General features: G+C 42.9%; 1 protein-coding gene across 6 annotated transcripts in view; it reads left to right on the forward strand.

The window, feature by feature from the left end:
* Positions 1-17,271, forward strand: part of CRIM1 (cysteine rich transmembrane BMP regulator 1) — a 183,664-nt gene that overhangs the window by 24,068 nt on the left and 142,325 nt on the right. For 5 of the 6 annotated variants that reach the window (XM_078056176.1, XM_078056175.1, XM_078056174.1 and 2 more), the window contains exon 2: positions 15,365-15,538. The exons of the other annotated variant lie outside the window; for it this stretch is intronic. In XM_078056176.1, coding sequence (XP_077912302.1) covers positions 15,365-15,538 — 174 coding nt within the window. The remainder of the gene's footprint in view (positions 1-15,364; positions 15,539-17,271) is intronic. 6 annotated transcript variants of the gene reach the window in all.

Raw genomic sequence — 17,271 nt, forward strand, 5'->3', positions numbered from 1 at the left:
CCTCTTCATTTATCCCCTCTCCCCGGTCTCCCTAGCATCATTTCTCTCTTCCTTCTCTCTCAAATTCTATTCCCATCAGTCATCAGGTGGTTGAAGAGCAAGCCAACCCCTGTCCCCAGTAGGGTGGGATGCCAGTCCAGCCACGGGCTCTCACTGCCCATCTTCCAAGAGAGGACAGTCACCTTGACTGTCTTGGGAGGGAGTAGGAGGTCCTGCACCCAGGCTGAAGTTGGCTTATTTACCTGCTTACACAGGGACCAGTTGGGCTCCCAACTCCTCAGTCCCCCCCAGCCTCCCCTTCCCGGGTTCCAGCGGACTGGAACTTCTGTATTTGAGGAGTTCCGTGATGGGCACTGTGTCGTGGTCCTCCTCGCTGCCCCCCGTGGGTCCAGGTGTTAAGTCCCATCATGCTGCAGTCCTCAGCTCCAGAGGGTGACCTTGAAGAGACATATGTCCTGGAGCCTGATTTTGTGAGCCTTGGGGCCCTGCAAGCAGGACAAGTTGGGAGGCCCTTGAGAGGCCAGAGCCTGAGGGTTTGAGCCCAGCCCTCTACAGAGTTAAAACCCGAAGGACACAGAGATCACATGAAAGCCTCCCAGACTCTTTTGGGAGACACTGAGTCAGAGGCAAAGGAATCTGATTTTGCAAGAGGACAGTTTTGCTTTGGGAGGTGAAAGAAGCTTGGTTGCCTTCTGAGTGGAAGTGGCCTCCTATTTGCTAGTCAGAATGACCTCAGGCCTTGAGAATGACTGAGGTCAGAGAACTGTTGCTAACCCGGGAATCAGAGAATTACGGAGTTGGAAGGGTCCTCAGAAAGGCATCTCTGGGCCAGCCCCCTCGTTTTACAGATTGAGGAACCGAGGCCCGTGGAAGTCTGTTGTGCTCTCTTACGCTTTTACAGTTTCTGGTGTGTCTGCAATGAGCCTCTTCTTCGAACCTGAGCAGGTTGAGTGGCTGCTGCTTGCCTGGTCTGGAGGGACCTCTTGGGGCCCCTGTTGCCCTCACTGCCCATGACCCTGGGCCCTGAGTAGTGGGCGCAGTAGGCCGAATCCTCCTCTGCTGAACTTTTCCCTCCCTGCCTGCCTTCTTGCCGCACCCCCACCCCCCGTGAAGGAGTCCAGAACCCTCCTTGCATGTGAAGCCACTGGAATGTAGCACTCTGCCCCCTGGCCTTGAGTGTCCTGGATGGACCTGGCCTGGGAAACTGGAAGGACTCAGGGGAGGGGGGGCGGGAACAGTGCCTCATGGCCCTGGGGTGGGACGGAAGGAAAGAAAGTGCGGGGAAGTGTGACCTCCCCGGGTAGGCCCAGCTGACTCTCACCACATGGGAGGCCGGCGCGGGCGTTGGGCTGGCAGACTGAACAGGCAGGTTTTCCTCAGGCCAGGCCGATGGGTGGGGGCCTCTGGCAGTGCTGAGCCCCAGGAGGTGAGCTGCTGGGGGAATTGGGGTGAAGAGGAAAGGGTTTGAGAGGAGCAGACCAGAATGCAGAGGAAGTCATTGTAACAGGAGGTGATGAAGGTGAAGGTGGTGGATGGAAAGAAGGAATGTCCAGCCACTGTGCAGACTGGATGCATTTCTCACTTCAGAAACCAAATGTTAGGAGACGGGAAAGACTGCCTTAAAGAAGCTTCCACCCTGCTTCGAGACTGCGGGCTTTTTAACATGCTTACCCTGGCAAAGCAGGGTTAGTAGGGAGGGTGGCTGCACATTCAGGTGTGAGGCTCTTGACACTTAGCTGTCCCTTTCTATCTTCTGCCGGTGAGGACACCCCACCCTTGACGACCCTCAGACGGTTAGCCGGTTACATTCCCTTGAAGAGATTTTTAAAAACCCTGAGGCTCAGCCAGGTGGCTCTCCACCCTCTCTCTGCCCCTTTCCAGGGTAAAGGAACCTTGCTTCTTCCTCAGCTCCTTCCCAGTTAAAGCCTGTGCAGAACTCGGGTGCAGAGCAAGGGTGGGGACCGCCTCATGGAGCCCCTGGGCAGCCGTGAGCAGATCACACCTTGCCCCGCCGCCTGTGAGGTTCGTCAGGGTGGCAAGCCAGCTGTTTGTTGAGTGTCTAAAATTAAATTCTGTGCTTCTGGGAAGGGAACAGGAGTGACAGGTGGCAGAGTGTTTCTGAAACACCTTTTTAAGAGGAGAGAAATTGCAGCTGCAGCCGTACCTGAAGGGTTGGGTTTCCTTTGCTTCCGGAATCTTCCCCGTGCTGAGTCTCTTGACTCTTCCCGTGCCCAGGGTTGTCTTGAGCCTTAATTAGAGTTCCATGGTCCCGCCACATCCGGTCTGAAGGGAGGGTGCCAATCTCCTCTCCTCTTTTCTCACATGACATGGTACAGAGCCCTAGGAAGAGGGGCCCTGGTACTAGTAGAAATGTCGTGGTTATTTGACTCATTCATTGGGCCTGTAAACCGCGGTCTGTGATACCCCTTCCTCTCTCCAAATAATACCAAAAGCCACCAGGTGAGGTCCAGTGGGATGCTGCAGGCAGGTCGGCAGGTCGGCAAGTCAGCATTTCACTCCCAGAGGTGTGCGTCTTAGGGACTGCCCTAAGAGCCTACCGGTCTTCCATAAATCTGGATGTTTAAAACAACTGAATTATTAAAGGGTACGTTAAATGCTTATATGTAAGTTTAAAGCTCCTTATTTCTGTATATTCTGATCCTTTGAAAATTGGTGATTCTTACTGTTAGTTAAATAGGGTATGGATTTCATCACAGCATCCTTTGGGAATTGTCTGCATTTGGTATTTCCTTTTATATCCTAAAAACCATTAGCTTTTGAAACGTATATTGAAGTTAATAGACAATAATTTTTAACCTTTCGGGCAGGAGTTAAGGTAGATGTATTTCCACAAACAGGTCATTTGAGCAGTTTTTCATGACTTAACACAGTAAGGACTAAATAGAATAACATTGCAGAATCGTGATCCACCTGCCTTACTGGGTATGGGAGTACATGTTGCTGTAAGCGTGTAGAAAAAGGACTGGGTGATTCACATGGGTTTTATTTATGTTTCCTTTTGGAAGCAAGTAATTCTCTAGGTGTGTTTATGCATGCATGTGTTTTACTTTAAAATGTAGAAATATATCAACTTTCTTCTTTAACTTTGACACTGCAATGTTTTAAAAGACCCAAAAGGTACCTGCTTCCTAAGTCCCTGGTAGGCATGAATTATTGTACAGTTTGTTTCTTTTTCTTTTTTTTTTTTTTGCACCTCAACCATTCCAGAAAGATTTTTTAAATATAAATGTTACAGATAAATGCATAAGTATTGACAAACTTAAGCAAACCAGAATCTTAGCTACCCACAGAATGTCTCTTCCTTCCCATGACGTTGTTAGTAGAGAATGTCCCCTCGTGCACCTACTCCAGCTTGCCATTCATTTCTCCATTCAGCAAGGGGGGCTTGGGACCTGCTGTGAGCCATCCATTCATCTCAGCAGGGAGTGACTGTGGAAATGAGGAAGGCGCAGTTTCTGCCCCCTGGAAACTCAGAATCTAGCTGTGGGCAACCCGCCGCAGTGCCTTGGGATAAGTGAAGGGTTGTGGGTAGGAGAAAACCAAGTAAACTCTGAGGAGAAGACATTAGTTGGGCACGGTAAGCGAATAGCAGGTTTCCAGGTGAATGGGGAAAGAAAGATGGTGCCTTCTCAGAGGAAACAGAATCAGCCAAAGGCCCACCCAAGTGGACTTACACGGTGTATGGAGAGAACTGACGGATTCAGTAAACAATTGTGGAGGACCTACTATGTGGTAAGCCCTGTTCCAGGTGTGGACAATCCAGATGTGAATAAGACAGACAAATCCCTAGCAGCCTGGAGCTTTCTGATCTAGGGAGAAAAGATGAGCAAAATTAGTCATAAAACTTATACCATGTCAGAAGAAGATAAGTGCTGTGCAGAAAAATAAGGCAGAGAAAGAGAACAAGGACCGTGTGACGCGTTTGGTTTTCAGTTTTAAAGAGAGTGGTCACGGAAAGTCTCGCCGAGAAATGGAGTGTGATCAGAGACCTGAGCTTGGGGGGGGGGGGGGGAGCCGTGCACAAAGCCGCCGGGGGAGAGGGGTGTGTTCCAGGTTGGAAGGGACATGAGTGCCCAGGCCCCAAGGCTTCCTTGGCCCGGGAAGGGAAGAGGTGCAGTCTGCACAGTGGGAAGTAACCTGGAGGGTTAGCTGGGGCCAGGCACAGGCCTGGTTTATCAGTGGGAGGGGTCCTACTTGAGACTGTGGGCAGGTGGGAGCCAGTAAAGATTTTTGGATAGCGTTGGGCGCCGGGTAGTTCAGTCGGTGAAGCATCTGCCTTCAGCCCAGGTCATGATCCCGGGGTCCTGGGATGGAACCCCGTGTCGCCTCCCTGCTCAGGAAGTCTGCTTGTCCCTCTGCCCCTCCCCTAGCTCGTTCTTTCTCTCTTAAATAAATAAAATCTTAAAAAAAAAAAAAGTTTTTGGATAGTGTTGGTAGTCATTACTATTGTCATCCCTGAGATTCCCAAACCCAAGTACCCAGTCTCTCAGAGCTTGGTGCCTGTTAGGTGTAGGGGTCCAATTACTACACCAAGGAAACTTCAGTTTTATCAGAAATGTGCAAATATATTTTCAAACACATTCTTAAAGTTTCTTCATCTTTCTGTGGTCTTGTTATATATACTTTATATGGTCTATTTCACATGAATCTTGGGGATTAAATCATGGCTCTGTAAATCATCATAACTCCCAAGATATTAATGTTCATTTCCTGACCTACCCAAGAGTCCTGCTTTTCATTGTCCCCTAATGTACATTTGCTTTTAGATAGAGAGTTCTAGGATGGATTTCAAGGACTTGGTGCCTTCAGAAATCAGTGTAACAGGCCCTGTGTTGCGTGAGGTTTCTTATAGGCCACAGTTGTCTCTCTGATTTTCATTTCTAATTTATAGCCCTACTTCCCACATACACATATTGTAGCAATGTGGATTCTAATGTTCTAAGAAAAAAAGATCTAGACATATACATCAAACTTTCACTTATGATGAAACCGGGTAATAGTAGGAAATTGTAAACCATGCACACAAAACAGTGTTCATTGAATATTGCTGGCAAATTGTGCTTTGTTGCCAGGACCAGGTAGCAGGAGATTCTTGGCATGTGTAGGAATAAAAATAAGATCAAATATAGAGATAAACTTGCTTTATGAAAGAACTTAAAGGTTTGGGCTTTTGGGCACAATATTTAGGGATGATATTTCTTTGATGACCAGTACTTGAGTTAGTGATAAGAGAAATAAAGTCATTGGAATTAATCTTGATCATTTATCTTCCACTTGGTTTACTTTCAAGAATTCAGATAAATTATTAAGGTAAAGTTCACAGCAGTGCTCAGGTTGATTTATAAAAATATTCCTTACGAAGTGATTGCTAACCGATTTCACAAAATTATTATCCTAAAAGATTCCTTAATGCTACTTACAGATCATTACACCTTTTAAAAATCACCATTTGAGCCTCAGGAGTATTGCTGTATATGAGGGCACTGTTGTCTTAACAAAGAAACCCTTGTTTCCGGGATGATGGTGTAGTTGAGACATGTTTATGTTGTTGGGTTTTCTGTTCTGATGTTTCCAAGGGTCCTCTGGCAACTCTACTCCTGTTGACTTAGAAGGTGTCATTGTGAGGCCTCTGCCTGTCCAGTGGGTATTGACACCAGCCGTTGGTCTCTGGGCCATATGCACTGGAGATGGGCTTCACCAGAGTGACATGGGAAGTGTAGGAGTGTTCCCTCCTTCCTTTTCCCTGATGCTCTCAGGTCTTCTGAATTCACTTGAACTTGAAATTTTGCCCAGCTGTTTGACCACCTCAATTCATAGTTCCATTATTTCCCTGCTTTATGATAGTCTATGCAGAATTCAGGCCTCGGTTGCTGAGCTTCTGTCCTCAGCTAAATGTGTTCGTCTGAGAATTAAGTGCCTAGTCTGGTCCCTGGCACGTAAAAATGTGGCTCAATAAATGTTAGTTGTTATCAGAAGATTTATCTCTGGGGAGTGTGTGGGGGGTGGTGAAGTATGCTTCGTTACCTGTGCTAACTATTCAGCTAGTATAATGAAAAATGTATATCCTTCAGAGTGCTTATTTTCAGAACGCTGTGTTCATTTTGTTGCTCTTGTTTGAGATTCTGGTCACATTTCTTCTTTTCATTCTAGTGGTTCACACTTTTGGATGAGTGCAATCAAGAAAAAAGGCATTCCCATATATAGTCTTCTGTTTTGCTCTCGGTCATTTGACTAACAGATTTTAGGTTGGAGCATACATTAATATTTATAAAATGGGACTGTGCATTATTCATACCCACAAGTACCTTTCTGGCAAGAAGCATTAATTTGTGTCACATTATCTCATTATGGTTATGATAGACAGAAGTAGTAGAAAGGGAGGTAATAGAGTTTATTATTTAAGTTATTGTTTATTTACCTAACATAGTTGAGGTATATTCATTCACTCAACATGTCATAAATATTTATTGGTATGTGGAAGTTTTGGTTAATATAATGTTGAGGTTAAAAGAAAATTTGAGGTAGTATTAATATTTTACAAGTGGGAAGACTGGCATCCAAAGATGTTTCTTTCTTCCCCTACCACCAAACTGACTTTCCAGGAAAAGTTTGGCACCGGAAGATTCAGATTACTCTTGTCCTCTAACCCATTCCTGTTGATTCCCTCTGCAGATACTTACTTTGTTAAGCTCCTATTTGCCAAGTCCTACAGTCACCCAATGATAAAAAGAAAAGGAGAGAAAAACTAGATCTTTAGCTTCAAAGAACCCACATTCTGGTGGAGGAGATTAGATGAGCAATTTCATGATGCTGCCGTAGTGAAATAATTTTAATAAGTATACAGTAGAAGTCCCACAGGGGGGAAAACGCTTAATTTGGTCCCTATGGAGTGGATGATGCCTGGAGAAAGCATTAATAACTGAATAGAAACTTTCAAAGCAAGTAAGGAGAAGCAGCTTTCTAGGCGGAGAGAACAGTTTGTGCACAGCCAGGGAGGGAGTCAGGAAACAAACAGCCTGGGTATTTAAGGAGCACGGGAGCACGTAGTCATTAAGTAGTGTGAGTATTGTGGAGTAAGTGGGGAGGAATGGAAGAGGTGAGGTTGAAGAAGTGGGTTGGGGTCAAATCTAAGCAGGCTTGGTCTTCCATGCCCAAGAGTTGGCTGGCCAGATGTTGGACTTTATTTTGGAGACCTTGCTTCCCAACTCCATATCCTTAAGAAGTTCAACAGGGCTATTCTACAACATCCCCTCTGTGTTTTTTTATACTAATGCACCTCTGTAGAACAGATCACTGTGAGCCTAGAGATGGCTGATTGCTGGGCTTAATCCGAGGATGGCTTTTAGAGTATCTAGGTGAAGAAAGGAAATGTGACACAATTAGGCACTTCTCCAAGATATTTTTTCCCTCGACCAAGATGTATTAATTTTTAAGCAGCAGTACATTTGATAGCTGAAAACCAGTATTCTTTGAAGCTTGGTGAAACATGGAGTTACATGTTTTAATAGACATTCAAGCTCAGAGAACACTGTGTTGCTCAGTAATGACATGTGCCTGAATGGAAGGCCAGCTCAGCACTGCCCAAACATGGGCCAGGCGAGAAGGCCTGAGATTTTCCTTAAAAAATATTAGGATCTAGGCTCAAAGCAGGGGAAGTGTAAGGGAGTTGAGTTTCACACCATAGGGTACAAAATAATGGTAGCTCAGGAAATGTTTCCATGAGCAGTCAAATACCTTCATTATTTTAAAAAATTTCCAAAATGTAACCATTTAACGTCCAACTTTGAGTAACTTCCTGGTAAAATCACCAAAGAGAAACTGATTTAAAAAATATATTTATAGGGGCACCTGGGTGGCTCAGTCAGTTAAGCGTCTGCCTTCAGCTCAGGTCATGATCCCAGGGTCCTGGGATGGAGCCCCACATGGGGCTCTCTGCTCAGCCGGGAGTCTGCTTCTCCCTCTGCCTCTGCCCCTCCGCCCTGCTCTTTCTCTGTCGCTCTCAAACGAATAAATAAAAAATCTTTTTAAAAATATATATATTTATACATCACAGTACCTGGATGAGTTGACATGCTATACAGTACTGTTAATCATAAGCCATTTATGAGATGTCTTAATAATCTTTCTGAAGAGCCAGTTTTTAATTAATCGCCTCTGTTGCTTTTATCTCCGTAACTTCGACTTCCCTCATATATTTATGATTTCCACCCTTCTTGTTTCTTTGGACTTGCTCTGTTGCTCTTTTTCTAATTTCTTCAACTGAATGCTCTTCTCTCTTTTTTTTTTAAACCTCATTTCCTGTGAAATTTCCCTTTAAACACTGCCTTCCCTGTTTCCCAGCAATGTTGACATAGTATTTCTATTGTTCTTCATTTTTAAGTATTTGGTTAATTTACCTGTAATCCCCTCCCATTAAAAAAACCTTTTTGTCATAGAAATTCCTAAATCTATATAGAAGTAGAGACAATTGTATAATGACACAGAACTTCGAAGGTTATAAATAAATTCATGGCCAATCCATTTTAATACATTGAGACCTCAGCTAGTAAATCCTCTAGGACTGAGGTGTTAGAAAGGTCTTGCCAGGTGATCTTTGTTATAGTAAAAGCACCCTTCGCTTGCCTTCTTATGCCTAGTGACAGTTTTCCAAACCTCAGACTGGTCTGATAAGTGAGAAACTATTTTAAATTTAAATTGTGATCACTACAAGCAGGTGATTCTCTGACACTGTTCCCAAAAAATTGTTGGCATTGGACAATTTCGTCCAAGATGGCAGAATCAAGGAAACATGAGCATGAAGTCTAAAGGGACCTCATGAATTGTCCACTCCACCTCCTTTTTAGTAATGAAAAAAATTGAAGCCTTGAGGGGGCTAACTGCCTTGTTCGAAGTTGCTCTGCTAACTAATGACAGAACTAGAGTTGTGGTCTCCTGGGTCAGGCACTGTCCATGAGGAGAACAGATGTCTGGGCTGTTTTTCTATATGCAATTTAAGACAGATAGTTCCTAATTTAGGCAGAAGTGTGAAATAGGGGAACTGTGTTCTGTAGTCCCAGGCTCTGCTCTCCTCTTCTTGTTTCATGAATTCCTTGCTTCTAGAGACACTTCTTGCTTTCTCTTAAGCTCCTCTCTCTTCCTGTTAGCTTCCTGCTATCAAAAAGGAAATTATTATTATTTTATTCATACACTTGGTATGATTTTGGTTAGAATGGCAGAAAATTGTACTGTAAACGCCTTCCTAGCATCTTGAATCCCTAGTACCTTGCTCAGTTCTTGATGTATAATAGATACCACTATCTGAGGAACAGATGATTGGAAGGAAAGAAGGAAGGGAGGGAGGGGGGGAGGGAAGGAGGATGGATGGATGGACAGCTGGCTGGATGAATTTGCATTCTGTAGTTCATCTCTGGACCGCTTCTGTTAGATGTATTGCTAAGGCGTCTGACAAAAATTAGAGCAGTGTAACATACACTTACCATAAATTGATTTAGTAGATTGGATCAGTCCTGTTTGTTTTTCAGAGAATTCCCTACTTGGACATAATATGAATCAGTGGTCATGTTTGTTTGCTCTATATTTAGAGATCTGCATCAGTTTAAGAAGTTAGTCTTCAAAAAATACCTGTGAGCATATTTTAGCATTTCCATTGTCCACTCTGGTCTACAGTTACATATGCTTAACATAGTTTCACTTTGTGGAAATGCCTGTAAAACAGATTTTTGTAACATGAATCATTTCTACTGATAACCATAATTTTGCCCTTCCTGCTTTGCACTGATTACAGCACCAGGAAGAGACGGAGAGGGAAGCCCGCTGGCTTTTGGAACATCCGCCTTAAGCTTGAAGCAGAGAGAATGAAAGCTCACAGCATTAGATTCCTCCTTGAGCCGAATGAATGCCTGATACCAGCCAGCCAGGAGCTGGGGGAGTTAAGAGCCGCAATTTTACATTACACTGGAGTTTCTAGGCTGGCATGGAAAGAGATGCCAGTATTAGCTATTTGCATCGTACTGTAGCCACAGGGATATGTGAGCAGCTGGAGAATTAATTTGATATATATTCCCAGAAGCTTCTCCTCTGCCAACCGAATTCCATTACTGTGAGCTTCTGAGTGTGTACTGTGAATTTGTTTCTTGCCTTTTAATATCTGCTATAGCATATTTCTGGGTAAGTGGATTGCCACATAATGGGGTGCAGCTCTATCTTGGTTTGGAGGAAACTCCATTCGCCTAAGCTGATACAGGGTAGGAAAGGTAAGCCTTTGAGTATACAAATGCCTGTACCTCCAGGAAGTCAGAGGTTTTAGATGAATACACAGTAATGTGTCCAGTAAGTGCAGTCACACCTGAAACGTTTTATTCCATATTAGTGGAATTTCAGACACCGGCATGCAGATGGAAAGATATTTTGAAGGGCCGAGAGGTGGAATCCAGGATCAGGGAGGCCGGAGTTGCCATGGCTGGTTCCTGGAGCTGCTGCTTCTTCCCAGGTCTGGAGTCGGATGTCTCCTTCCATCTTCTAGGACCCCTCTGCCCCCACATCCTCCTCCCCAGTGCTCTCTTTCCTACCCCCAGGATTGAGACTCCTAACTAGCCCTTGCATTTAAAAATCTTCTGTGTCACACGCGGAAGGAAGGAATTTCAGGCATCACTGAGAATACTAGAAGGTGCCTTGTGCAGGGTGAGACTGAATGTGGCCGTTGGAAGGACAGGTGTTTTTGCTTTGGCACTACATGTGTGCTCTTAAAACAAAAACCAACCTTCTGCAAAATCATTTACTACACTAAAAATGAGAGAGGTGTTGGGAAAGATAGGGTTAGGGTCACTCAAAACCTACGGAACTGTATACAGAGAAGGTAGATCTAGACAATGAGAATCTAAATGAAAACACGGACACAGGTAAGCCACCCATAGCATTGGCACCTGGAGCCTGGACAGCGCATCCTTTGCAGCCTTACCCCTGGGCTCCTACTCCTTCCTTCCGGGCGTGGCGCCTTGAAGACACTCACTTCTAATAGAGACCAGGTTCATCAGAATTACACCTAAAACCCAAGGGGAGTTTCTTCATCATGATATTTAAATACAGGGGGAAATATCTCTAGTTTTTTCATTTGCATTTGCAACCTCCTGGGTAGTTTAATGTCATGGAAAGTTCATTCACTACAGCCGTCATTTCTCGCGCTAGAGGAAGGAATTTAAACAAGATTATCTATCAGCCTTTTCTTAAGGTGTTCGTTATTGCTGAGACTTTTCCTTTCTTTGTGAGAGAACTTGCTCTTGATCTTGTCATAACATTAATGTGCTGAGAAAAGTCATGTATGAATCAACACAACGTTTGCATTTTATTGACTTCATCTTCCCACTGAAGACACATGTCTGTTGACGGTTTAGGGTAACCATTAGGAGAAGAGGTCCCCCGTAACCTTTGTTATTTCTCAGACCTGGATCCTATGCTGCCTTGGCCCAGGTATGTCAGCAAGACACGCTCTTTAGAAGAGCAACGCCGGGGTGGGGTGGGGAATCCCAAGACCTTTTCAGGGAGTATACGAGGTCCAGACTATTTCCATGGCAATATTAAAATGTTACTTCTATTCTGTGTGTCATCCTTTGCTCTGGGGCCACAAGGGCAGTGGTGGTCAAACTGCTGGCTTCGTAGCGCGAAGAGAGGGGGTGGTACCGACTGCCAGTCATGGCATTTGTCTGCTGGCCCTTCTTACCCATCTTCTTACATCTCGTGTTACCATTCTGGGGGATGAGATGGGAAATGTATGTGAACTAATTCTGTCTCATGCTGAAGTACCGTGCTTGTCTCAAAGGAAAGCATCACGTCTTGAGATGTCTTCTAAGTATCCGAGTGGAGATGTCAGGTTAGCAGTTCTACGTGACCGTCTCTTCACTGAGCTACTTAACATATTTGGACATATCCGAACATACATCAATTTTAATTCGTACGTGAAAGTATTAGATTTCTCTCATCTTATATTGAGAGAAAATACTTCAACGTCCTGATTTGGTGTCTTGCAGAAGTTACAAACTTAAAAATACACTCACAGAGATATCTCAGTTGTCTTTTCTGACTGGAGACTACATCTTGTCTAGAGAGTACCAGGAAAAAAGACTACTTGAAATAAATATTTAAAAGGCAGTACTCCTGCTTTTAACTCCTTCCCCCTCCACCTTGACCAGTCCAAGGAGAAATCAGGAATCCGAGAATCAGAGCCTTCATCCTTGCATTGTATATATGCATTTACTTAAGAGAGATTTAAAAACATCACATTTGCCAACCACTGTCCGCAGAACTTTTGGGCTCAGATTTGATTTCTGTAATCAAACCTCACTAAATTTTTGCTTTGAGTCCCTGTTGATTGGCTGTAAAATTATTTTAAAATATAATGTTATGTAATAGAAAAACATAAAAGCATTTGTCTCAGAAGCATGTTGTACTTGATTCCTATAAAGCAATGGTTGCTAAGGGAACTATTTGCCAAGAAAAACAAAGTATTGATTGGGGGCGGGGGCATGGAATTAAAAAGATTTCCTCTCAAAAAAGAAAATAAAGGCATATAAGACATTTTGGGGTTCAGAGCCCACAGCTTCCTAACTGGACATGGTGGCCATGCCATTTTTTTGAGGGTACAGTCAGGCTTACCTGTGCATCTTCCCATGCAGCCTGTTACTGCTGCCAACAGACTTTTACTGGGGACAAAGCAGGAATCAGTAAGGTATTGGGGAGAGCATCAACGGCAATTGCCTTTTAATTCGGATTCCACCTTCAAAGATAATGGTCTTCCTGGAAAACACATGGACAGCAGCATTGACCATACCAGTGATGAAATACATGGCTAGATGTATAGTACTATTATATATTACAGTACATAAAGTTAATGGACACTATACTAAGTTCTGGGGTTAAGGGGGTTCAAAGTTGGATAAGACGAGGTTCCTACACACAAGGACTGTACCTAGTGGGGAAGTTTGACTTACATAAAGCCATTACCACAGGGGACCAGAGGTCTGTGCACCTGCCTCAGGGAGCATGGAAAATGGAGCCGTTCATAGTGGAGAAGACTTCCCCAAAGAGGTCACATTTGAACTGGGTCTTGATGGATGAATAGGAATTACTGTGGGAAGAAGGGAGGGGGGTGTTCTAGGTAGATGATACTCCATGAGCAGAGGTGGGGAAGCAGTTATTAAGCGTTTGTAGTGAGACTCTCAGGGTGCTTAGAACATTAGGATGTGTGAGGGATTGGTGAAAGATGGGTCCGTAGCAGTACAAGCCATATCATGAGGAACCTTTTATTCTACAGTAAGAATGTTGGGCTTTTTCTTGTTGGCAAGAGAGAACCACTGAGCAGGTTTGTTTTTTGAGGACGATGATTCCCCCATGCTGGGGAAAGGAGTAGTGGAGGGACAAGAGGATAATGGCAGGGAGACTGGGGAGAGGATGTTGCAGTCCTTCAGGAGAATGAGGTCTTCAGGGAGTTCTAGTTCTAATGGAGGGAAAGGAGGTTTACTGTGGGAAAAGATCATCAGAATCCGTTCAATTTGGTGATGGATTAACTGTACATATTTATAAAAATAGTAATAAATATTTCTTCTCAGAATATGATGGGGAAAGGAGAAATAGATAAAGGAGAAATAGAAGAGACTAGTTTTCCAGGGGTTCAAATGTTACTTGATTTCTTAAAAGTTTTTAAGTTCCTAGGGTTGACTAACTGAGTTACAAATTTGAATATAAAGTCACAAAAATTCCTCCATGACAAACTTCGCTGAACTGGATTAGGAAAGTGGTACTAAGAGCTTGTTCAAAAAATAAATGTAGAGATGGGAAATCATTCATGTGTCCCATGTATTATATATTATAACTGAAGACTTATCAACAACTTTTCCATGTCGAGTTGTTTCATTATGTTCTTTTCTGGTTTTCCTTTCAGGATAATTTAGTAATTTCACTGTTGTCTTGAAGGTAGGAATGTACCTGTGTGTGTTTACATGTTATTTCTAAAAACCAAATACAGGCGAAACATCTTAAAACAGGTAAATTATGTTTTTGTTTAAACTTGTAAAATCATTTTACTAAGAGCTGAGACTTTGATCAAGTAAGTGAGCCTGAAACCAGAACAGAAGAGGTTTTTAAAGAATTGCTGTGAAGCTCTTTATATTGTAAATGATATCTTTCTAAAGACCCCTTGACAAGAAAATTATTTCAGCGAGGGAGAATAGCCTTTTGCAGTAAGTTAGTGATGTCACCGGAAGTAAAATTTAGCTGTAAAAAAAAATTACAGCCATCTGTTTACACTGTCTTCTATGAAAACACATTCTCAAGATGGCTTTATACCTGCCTTCGTTTGAGCAACAGGTTTAAGGTATCTTAAATTCAAGCACTTTAAAAAAATTCTCTCCAGATATGGTTATCAGAAACAAGTTTACTATTTAACAGGTAGTACCTAGTTAAGGTACGATGAAGTGTCTATGAAAGATAATGTTGAGAGGGGGGGAAAACTCATAAAGTGCCCCAGAGATTCATAGAGAAATAGCCTGATTTCCTGTAAGAGGTGTTTCAGCTGTGAGGAATAGCATTACGGATTTAGTCGGCCGATGGTTCTGTCATGCTTGTGTCATGTTTCATTTGTCTGAGCTGGAGCCCATGAACATAGTTTTGAAATCTGCTTTGTTTCTTATAGTCTACTCCTATGATTGCATGACCAGGATAGTGATTTGGTCTCAGCTTCAGAGTATGACTTCCTTAGCCTCTCACTAAGCGGTCGCCCTCAGTTTTGTTGTCCTCTCTGGCTTTGGTTTTGGGTGGACATTAGCATCTGAACTGAAATGCGTTGGCGGAATCTCCACTGCTGTGTCCATTCTTCCTTCTTTTGGTGTCTGAGGCTTTATGTTGATTAGCTGTCTTGATGTATTAAATTGCCGGCTATTTTAAACCCAAAGCTCGTCTCTACCAGATGGACTGAAAAAAAACAAAACAAAAAACTGTGGGTATTTTTGAATCATTTTGTAGGTTGACTGAAGTGTGTCCTGTAATTTTATTGAAAGTAGGAAAATCCAGGAATCTTTGTTTAAAATAACATGTAAGAGAAGTGGTGGTTTTTGATCCCACACATTTGTATGTGTGGTTATTTAGTGTCTACATGTATGGCTCTGTTTCCTTTTTCTCACTTATTTGGAGGTTGGATTTCATTCATTTGTCAAATTGCAGCCAAAACCACCTTTTGTAAATCGAGGTGTGGATATCAGGTGTTAATCTTGACATTTTTGCACATTTTTGCTTTCAAACGGGCCTTTGAATGAAGCCGCAAGCAAATATTCTGTGGTTGTTAATTGTTTTACAGATGAGAACTGGGACGATGACCAGCTGCTTGGTTTTGAACCCTGCAATGAAAACCTTGTCTCTGGCTGCAATATAATCAATGGGAAATGTGAATGTGACACCATTCGCACCTGTAACAATCCCTTTGAGTTTCCAAGGAAAGATATGTGCCTTTCAGCTTTGAAGAGGATTGAAGGTAAGTACTGATTCTCAACAATTGTCAGGCTTAGCGCTGTGTCATATTTGAGCTGGAAGAGGCAAAGACATGCTTACAGAGATTGGTACCTTTTATAATCCCAAACAAGATGCATAAAGTTGACTGAGTACTGACGTGATGATGTGTGTGCACCATGTACATCTGTGTTTTCTGGAGGTCATGGATTTGGTAATGCTGTGGTCTCATGAGCAGGGTAGTTTGTGCCAGCTTGCTTAGGTCACCTCTGCATACTGGATGATTTCACAAGTGGTGTGCTTGAAATTGGCATCTGTTGTCACCAGGTCCATTCCGCTTGATTTACCGTAGCATGGTGCTCCATGAGGAGAGTGCTAATTAGAAATGCAGCTCATCTGGCAAGGAAGTATGTCTCTAACAGAGATGGGAGAATTGCACAGTGATGGTTGAAGGCTCAGGTGGGTTTTGCCGTGGGGCAAAACCACATAGGTGTGGATGGGTCATTGGGTGCTTCGCCTGTGGAATGAAGTCAGAAATTACATTAAAATAACAAAATTGTACTAATATAACCCATAACTTCTGTACATTCCTGCATAAAACCTAGACAAAAGATTGGAGATGTGGAAGTATGATTCCTAGCTTCAGTAATTGCGAGTGGCATAGCCAGAGCTTGGTACCGTGGCTCGAAACCAGGATTAACAAAGGATAAGGCCACAGACCAGCGTGAGACTCTTTCCTAGCTCCGTGTTCCTCTTGAGGAACAAAAAGAGCCAAGCCAGACATTCTTAAGTATACCTGTTATCTCTAAAATGATGTCATTCTTAGATGGAGAGATTGGTAATATGGTTTGGAATACCAAGGATTTGTGAGATCTCATAAGGGCAGTACAGCAGGACTGAAGTTGTTGAATTGTGTTAAGTTTCCAACTCATATTAAATGGTAATAAAGAATAAGAAATTTATAATTGCCTCTAAAATAGCTTTTATCTTCGTATTTACCAATGCTGCTAAATCATTAAAAGAGATTATAGTAGGAAACGATAGAAATAAAGTTTTAGAACTACAGAGAGTCTTAGGTAATATTTAGTCTGGCCCTTAAATTGGAAAATTGGAAAACTGAGCTGCATGCAACTTCTCAGTAACAAGCCTGGGACTAACCATGTAAAGTATTCTTCCAACTGCATCATGATATTGGACATGTTACCTAACTCGTTTTTATCATCTTGTGGCTCTTTGCTCACCCCTGTCCCTACCCCATTGCTTCCAAAAGACAGTATTTTGCCAATTTTAGCATATAAACTTGCAGGGATATAGATGGAGTGGTCAAATATCTATTGAAATAATTAATTTAGTTACACATACTGAAAATCACATGATCTAAAACAATACAGCAATTTAGATGATTTTTGCCATTCTTACGTTTCACAAAACTTTTTTTCCCCCCCAAACGTTTCAGATGTATCACTGTCCCTGCCACTGTCTTTGTTCAGGCAACCTTCCAAGTCATTTAACCCCCTGTTTCCCAGCAGTCTCTCTTCACTGCCATCTGAATGGTCTGACAGGCAGCAAGTTGTGAATCTAAGTTATCACAAGAAGCAGGTTGTGAATCTAAGTTATCACAAGAAGTTTTGTCAGAACTCAGTGTCTTTTCACATAAAAATGGGACAGTTGCATTTTTAATTAGTTAGGTGTATATTTATGATCTTTACAATGTGGAGATTAATGGCATTGATTTTTAAAGTGATTCTAAGAAGGCTG

The sequence above is a fragment of the Halichoerus grypus genome, chromosome 10 (genome assembly GCF_964656455.1).
Source record: "Halichoerus grypus chromosome 10, mHalGry1.hap1.1, whole genome shotgun sequence".
NCBI lineage: Eukaryota > Metazoa > Chordata > Mammalia > Carnivora > Phocidae > Halichoerus > Halichoerus grypus.